This window comes from Sebastes umbrosus, chromosome 1 (genome assembly GCF_015220745.1).
Source record: "Sebastes umbrosus isolate fSebUmb1 chromosome 1, fSebUmb1.pri, whole genome shotgun sequence".
NCBI lineage: Eukaryota > Metazoa > Chordata > Actinopteri > Perciformes > Sebastidae > Sebastes > Sebastes umbrosus.
In genome coordinates this window covers 38,576,740-38,584,669 of record NC_051269.1, presented here as the reverse complement: position 1 = coordinate 38,584,669, position 7,930 = coordinate 38,576,740, and the positions used below count along the sequence as shown (strand labels likewise).

The 7,930-nt window shown below is 40.6% G+C and overlaps 1 protein-coding gene across 1 annotated transcript; it reads right to left on the bottom strand.

Moving 5' to 3' along the window:
* Positions 1 to 1,145: 1,145 nt before the first annotated feature.
* arl6ip5a (ADP-ribosylation factor-like 6 interacting protein 5a) lies at positions 1,146 to 7,628 on the bottom strand. Its single transcript, XM_037776404.1, has 3 exons — positions 7,378 to 7,628; positions 2,104 to 2,321; positions 1,146 to 1,741 (listed from the first exon to the last, which is right to left on the bottom strand). The coding sequence occupies exons 1-3, from the start codon at positions 7,554 to 7,556 to the stop codon at positions 1,566 to 1,568; spliced, it is 573 nt and encodes a 190-aa protein (XP_037632332.1). The 5' UTR covers positions 7,557 to 7,628; the 3' UTR covers positions 1,146 to 1,565.
* Positions 7,629 to 7,930: the final 302 nt, after the last annotated feature.

Below are 7,930 nucleotides of genomic sequence, written 5' to 3'. Positions count from 1 at the left end.
ATCACAAGTGGACAGCTCTAAGTACAGGTGTGAATGCACTCGTTGAGAGACGATCGCACCCTGGGTCACATATGGCCACATTCTTTTAGCAGTGTGTACGTGAATGTGTCCTGGGCCACATTGAGGACCGCCTACTCCACTGACGTCCCGCTTGGATCCACCGGGTCTCACTGAGCTGCTCATGTGAATAGACAGGCAGACGTGAGCCTCGCGGCATGGAAACGGCCTCTGTGCTCTACTGTATCCTGTCGGGACAACTGTATTTTAATAAAGTATATCTTATCTAGAGGCTACACAATCTACAGACTATCAGACTAAGCACAGGAAGTGCATTATAATCATACTGTTGGAGATGTGTCTGTGTTTTTCCGCTGCTTTGCACAGAGCTGACGCCCGCCTGCTCTCTCTCATCCCCGGCTCTCTGAAGCTCGGTACGCCGCTGTTGCCTGGCAAAGATGGCGGTGCCGGCGGCACGGAGGTCCCAGTGGACCACCGGTACAATAACCTTATATTTTGAGGTTAATAAAATGTACACAAATTCACGAATATGTAGGACATTACTACTGACATTCATGTAATATTATGTCACAACGGCTGCTGTATCAGGCATGTGTTTACTACGTGTTTACAAGTGGTCACTGGAGACGCATGTGGAGACGCATTCTAATGCCAGGTGTGAACAGACGTACTTAAAGCTGTCCACTTGTGTTCGGATCCCTCAGGACGCATGTTAATACCAAGATATTCCATACCAGGTTCAGGATCTGAACAGGACCTTAGATTTTAGCTGCGTTCTAAAGCTCATACTTTTTCTTTTTTACTTTTAGTACGTACTGCAGCTGCCCTTACAAAGCAAGTACTGTTGCATGCCATGTGCATACAATGTGGACATACTATTCATCATAACATTGCATCTTGAACTTTGACCTTCTTGCTCATATATCCACTGTGCAGATGATTGTGGGTCAGAATAGCCAGAAAAGCGTGCTGGCTTGCATACTGCAAAGTGCGATCGGATGTAGTAGGACATCCTGATATTTTTATCATACTATGTTCTGGGATATAGTAAATATTTTTCTGGCATACTAAATAGTATGGTAGTATTGGTATTGGAACACACAGTCTACGCGAGGAGACATTATTCAAAAACTTCAACAGTCCAGCCTTCAAAATACCTTGGCAGCGACGCATGTCGAGTTTGCACTTTTTATTCTTTGTTACAAAGCAACACTTGCATCGCTTTCACAATTTTAGCTGAGCGTAACCTGGCAGACTGCTTCTGAGACTGATCAAACACAGATTTCATACCGAGGAAGAAGGAGTCTGCAGCTTTGCATAGTTCAAGAAAAGTGCCCTGACAAGTTCTGAGTGGAGTGACAGTCACCCTGAGATAAAGACGAAGCCCTTCAGATTACAAGCTTTCTTTTCAAAACACACACACGTGAGAACACACTTGTATATGACACAAACTTTAAGAGGTTTAGACTGAGACAAACACTAAAAACATAATCCAAGAAAAAAAAAAAAAGTCATGATCTTTGGCCAAAAGTGTGCATAAAGTCTAATCACTCCTTCAGTTTCCCCTCCAGAAAGCTCTGGATCTTTTGAAAGTTCTCCTCTTGCTGGCCCAGAGCCTCCAGCAAAATGCCCATGGGCGACCTCTTCAGTCCGGCTCCTTCTATCTTGTTCTCCAGTTTGTTCTTCATGTTGCGTAGGCGAAAGGAAGCATGTGCGAATATCACTGAAAAGCAGATGGGGGGGGGGAAGTGACTGTTAATGTTTTAAATGTTTGGCAAAAACAAGACTATAAACTTTAGTTTGAGTCAAACTATCAGAACATCAGTCTTTGAGAATCCGATGGAGTTCAGTCCTAAACATGTTTTATTGATTTTAAAAATGTTGTCTGAGGTTCATTTCACAATACTTCGAATGCAGTAATCATTACGCTCTAACTAGATATCTATTATGTCATAAAACACATTAAATCAGTTAATTAGTTGTATATTTGTTCACTTTTTGCCAAAAAATATATTGCAGTAACAGGTATATACTGTATATTACTTTTAAGTGCTTAAATGTCCAGCATCGTCATCTTGAACTTACAAGCCAGAGGTAAAGTGATTGCAGTCATAAACACCATGACGCTCCCCAGCATAGAGATTAAGAGGTAGCTGGCGACCATGACAGCGATGACGAACGCTGTGGGGTTTTGCCTCTTAAAGTTGCTGATGACAGCTCTGTTCTCTCCGGCCCAGACTGAACCCAGGAAGACGGCCGACACCACGGCCATGGCTGTGAACATCCCCAGAGGGTTCAGGAACCTGCAGGGCAGCAACACAACAAACACAAGAGAGAGCAGAGGGGTCAGATTAAAAACTGCTCTCATACAGCTGGAGCACCAGACAGGATCCTTTGTGTGTGGTCACTGGCTCCATCTAGTGGTTAGATGTTGTTTGTACAACAACAAGACATCTAATACTGGTTTTAATGCTGACGGGACAAGACTACAGATGAATAGAGGAGGATTATTCAGTCAAAAATACCAAACAGTCTCTGGTTTAATGTCTCATATGTGAGGGTTTGCTGCTTTTCTTTGTCTCATCTGGTAGTAAACTGAATATCTTTGGGTTTTGGACTGACGGTCATATGACATCGGGAAATTAAAGGTGCCACTTGGGCTGTGGGAAATTATATTTTCACAATTTTATGGACCAAATGATTAATCCATGAATCAAGAACATTATTGGCTTGGGTGGCTCTACAGGCAAATTTTATAAGACATGGCAACCATTTCTGATAACATGATAACACTAAAACTATGTAATTTTCTGTAACTGATTCTCATTCAAACCAAATTACAATATAGATTGTCTATAGACACCTGTGACTAATTTAATATATAACTCTACTTGTCTATGTGACTATATCTATATTATAATATTGTTAAAATATATGTTTTTATGTATTGTTATTATAACTTATTATTATTTTGTCCATATTGTGGTTTATGTGATAATTCTGCTCTTTATTTTATTTTTTTATTTATGTTTTAATTTTATGTTTTATTTGTTTTGAACAATTTGTCTTTGTTTTTCTTGAGGGGTATAAAAATGGACGACATGCACACTTCTGTATTTGCTATTTTACACTGAAAGGATTGCAAAGTTATGTTGTTGATGAAAAAGAAAAATTTTATTAAAGGTTAGGTTTCGCCAATGAACAATGAACGTTAGTCTTTAGTTGCAGCCCTGAAAACCCCAAAAACCCTCTTTTTCAAAACATCAAAGTTAACAGCTGCAATAATTTAGTTGGGACACAAACAAATAACATGAACCATATATTGTAGGCAGTATATTTATTACTCCAAAAGTCATTTACATCAGAACGTAGATTTTAACCCTCATCACATCTACTGTTGTATTCTCCCTGGCTAGACACTTTGGATAAAACAGCTTTGTGTGATAAATCCAGCCTTGGCATGACGACGGTGATGTCATCAGGCAGAGTTCATGACCTCAGCGAGAGCGGCCGGCCGGTCTCACTAAGTTCAACTTACATCGGTGATCCTGGATAACAGGTGTCACAAAGCTGAAGAAAACTCAAAGGAAACCAGGCTTGATGACGGTGCATATGGTCAAAATGAAGCATCAATAAATCAGCTACAGTGTGTAGATATTCCTCCTTTATAAACAGCTGATCACAGCCTGCCACTAGGACACTGTTTTATGCATTTGGCATTATATTACTGAGTTTATAAAAACATTTTCTATTCAAAAAGTTGCCTCATAAACAAACACATCAAATACTTTTCAATTAGAATCCCTTACATATTTCTTTTAAAGGATTGTGACCAACATGCCCTGAGCGAGACACTTTACAGATGAAAAAAAGTGAACTTGCTAATGCCGTCTGGTGGACAAACTATGTAACAGCAACACTGTTTCTAAACTACCTCAAAAACATCTTTAGCATTTCTTGCAATTTCTTGTTACTTATCATCTCACATATTTGCTAATATTTGTGATAAGCTAATATCAGCCAATATATCTGCCCAGCCAATTCATTAGTCGGGTCTACCTTTCACTTATTTCATTGTCTGTTTGTTTTTAAATGCTTTTATATTCATATATTCGTAATTGCCCCTTTAATACTTGCTTTGCTACCTGGAACGTTGTGTCTTTGTCTCATGTCTTTTCATTGCTTTGTTCTGGTTTATGTAAGTACGGCACATTGTAACTCTGTTTTTAAAAAAGTGCTATATACAGAAAATTAAATTGTAAATTTATTACTGACACTATGTAAAATTATACCTACTTGAACTCATGTTTTATACCCAGCGAGGGACATTAATTGTGCTGCAAGCATTTCCATTACAACATTGCCGTGCAATGCAAAGTCTTTCTGCTGGTTTGAAAGGATGACGTCACTCGAATCAGGACCAAAACCTCCAGCTGTCTTTGTAAACAAACAAAAAAAGAAGGTTTTAGCTTAGCTTTAGTCACCAGTCTTGCTTTGAGATACAGACCCCTTGTTGAAAAAACTCTAACTTGCACTGTGAAATGAGGAGCATATTGGGAAATGTATAATCTTAAATGGTCTGAAACCTCTCCTGAACTTCTGCATTACAGTCTGATGCAACAAGGTTTAATTTCTAACCATACGGCTCCCACAACTATGTTTACTGCCTCCATATACAGCAGGTGGCAAACCTGGTATGTCTCTTTACATGTGACTTCATATTGATTAAAGTCACAAGTTTTGTTCCTCTGTGATTGTGTTGACACAGCAGAAAACAGATTCTTCTTCACTGGATGACCCCTTGAGACTATTACAAGCAGAAGACCCTGCAGTTGTGTTAGATGGTGTGAAACCATGCTTCCTATGTTCTAGTTGTATAAAGAAGAACTGAGAAACCGTGAACACTTTTGGCAAATGAGGTCCATGCAAAATCATGTGGCTGAGCTGTTTACAAACAGGTTTCATGAAACAAGTAAACTGAAAGTGTCAAAGGTCATCTTCGTTGGTTTAGGGTCATGAGTCATTGAGAAAGGATCCAATACTGGATGACCTCCGTAATCACAGGGGTATACAGGGGCAGCTGGTTAAACTGCTGATTTCTCACAACTGTGCTATCTGCAGCGCAGCAGCTGACTAGACAAACGGCTTATGAGGCCTTCACGATTATAGCAACAATATGTCATCATACAGGTCAGCAGACAGACCATGACAGGGCAACACTATTTTTAGTAAGCTGGGCTTTAGTTGGCATGAAGATATTTCCTAGATGAGAGATTTAACTTCTTGGTCTCCAGGTCTGATTGAATCTACCTTATCAGATAATAAACTAGTTCAGTCAGACAGTCTGTAGTCTAGCTCAGTGATGGATTGATTTTGGTTGATGTACTGTATGAGTCAGGGCACAAACATTGGTCCATATCAGTCTCTACTTCCACATCATCATATAGGGGCCTCGTGTCATCTTATTTGCTTTGATAACACTTTTATGTAAATAATGAATGAAAAGGTGTCACATTATATTCCTATATGAGGAGCACAAACTGGTTAAAAGTTGCTGGCAATGTGAGAAAGAAGAGAGTTCACAGATACAGTACATAACAGTAACTGGAACAGTATCTCTCCATTCATTCTGATGGGAATACTTCCACATCCGAGTCTATGAGTCTCATGACAGGGCAACACTATTTTTAGTAAACTGGGCTTTAGTCGGAGTGCCAAACTTAAAGCCAAGATATTTCCTAGATGAGAGATTTAACCTCTTGGTCTCCAGGTCTGATTGAATCTACTTTATCAGATAATAGACTAGTTCAGTCAGGCAGTCTGTAGTCTAGCTCAGTGCTTGTACTTCAGGCCTATATGGATTGATTTTGGTTGATGTACTGTATGAGTCAGGGTCCAACATTGGTTCATATCAGTCTCTACTTCCATTATAAGGGCCTCATCATATAGGGTCCTCATGTCATCATATTTGCTTTATAACACTTGTATGTAAATAATGAATGAAAAGGTGTCACATTATATTCCTATATGAGGAGCACAAACTGATTAAAAATTGCTGGCTTTGGTTCCAATGTTAAAAATCAAATCATAAAAGGTTTAATGTTGCATAAACACAAAGTCCCGTTAATATTTATGGTAAAAGAAGTTGTTGCTTGTTCTGTTTTTGCATGTTTTTGAATTTTGACATAATATGCTATGGTCCAACCACTAAAGAATCATATTTACCTTTATAACCCTGTGAATAGTATTAACTTGAACCTATAGGTCCTGTGTTGTGTGTTGGGTGTGTCTTGTTGCTGTCGCTTTTGATGTTGTGGTCATTGTTTGTAAAGATTGTAATGTGATTGTGTACTGAAATGTAGCCTAACAGTTCAAAGTGATTTAAAGGGACTGTTTGTAACGTTTTACACGTATAAATGTACCGGGTCGGGATCCCAAGCGCGCTCGCGCGTGGCCAGAATCTCTGCTCATCTGCCTGCCTTCCTTCACTCACACAGCGCGCGTTCTCACTGTCTCGCTCCACTTCTAGACGTGCATGCTGCTCACTCCACACTGCAGAAGAGTTAGTTTAGCTCTGAGAATATCTAGTAAATGTACAGTGTGCAGAAATAACTGCTGCAGCTCCTCCAGACCAACAGAGGGTTTTTCCGTGTCTTGTGAAGTGACGGGGCTCCGCAGAGAGAAACGTTATCATCTCCGACCGGGTGCCGGTGTCTCACTGCGGGCGCAGTCGGGAGACAATAACATTTATTTTCCTGCTTCAGCCCCGGCACCGACCCGCTTTTCCTGCTTCAGCCTCCGGGGCTGAAGCAGGAAAAGCCAACACCAGGATCAGCATTGATTCATGGAGAGACCTTTGTCTGGTCAGCTAACATTACTGCCAAGCAGCTGAAATATAGAGTGATATTGTGCTTTTAGCTGACGTGTGTCGCCTCACTGTTTTGAGCGATGCTCGTTCATGTATTTAGAGCGAGCAAGCGCGAGCCCGACGCTGACTTTCGTTGACTTAACGGACACAGGTGTCGCTGTTAACAAACATTTCTGAAAGTTACAAACAGTCCCTTTAATAATGAATGAAAAGGTGTCAAATTATATTCCTATACGAGGAGCACACACTGGTTAAAGAAGAGAGTTCATACTGACATATAACAGTAACAGTATCTTTCTATTCAATCTGATGAGAATACTTCCACATCCGACTCTACATCCTGTTTTTGTCCCTTCATGTTTAATCCTTTAATGTAGACTGCGTCTCAGTTTACACTCACAGAGCAACAAGAACACAAGAAACCTGAAAAGTTACACAATATACAAGTAAACACACAGAGATCAGCTGCTGTGTTTATATCAATAACTCACCCGACAACGAGGAAAACAGCGACGGCTAGAGCCAGGTAGTTAGTCTGGTAGTAGAGCAGGTTGCTGATAACTCTGTTGTTCCACTTGGCCAGATCTTTACCATCCGGTTTAGAGAACCTGTCCGGACCCGGGAAGAAGTCATCCCACAGTCTGAGAGGGGTCAGCTCCACTTTAGCCATCTGACTCCGGATCCGTTCACTGACAGACAGACAGACAGCAGACAGACAGCTGAGCACCACATCAACCGGAAAGTCACCTAAAGACACAAACTCACGTTGTAGTGATGTGTCGGTCACGAACGAGCCGGTTCAAAGAGCCGACTCTTTTAACCGGTTCTTTTAAGTGAACGATGGGAGCCGGCTCAAGTTTGAGAGCCATTTCTCTCTTCCTTTTTTTTTTTTTTTTTTTTTAAATCAAAGGGACTGTTTGTAACTTTTTACATGTATAAATCTACCGGGTCGGTGTCCCATGCGCACTCGCGTGTGGCTACGCTGTTCAGACTCAGACTCCAACACAAACAGGGAAGCACCAAAACCGCAAAGTTCTATCTAGT

Excerpts from the sequence above, each read along its gene's own strand:
- arl6ip5a (XM_037776404.1), bottom strand. The coding sequence starts at position 7,556 with ATGGCTAAAGTGGAGCTGACCCCTCTCAGACTGTGGGATGACTTCTTC. Across the intron at positions 2,322-7,377 it reads GCTGTTTTCCTCGTTGTCGG|GTTCCTGAACCCTCTGGGGA; the intron begins GTGAGTTATTGA and ends GCTGCCCTGCAG. Across the intron at positions 1,742-2,103 it reads AATCACTTTACCTCTGGCTT|TGATATTCGCACATGCTTCC; the intron begins GTAAGTTCAAGA and ends TCTGCTTTTCAG.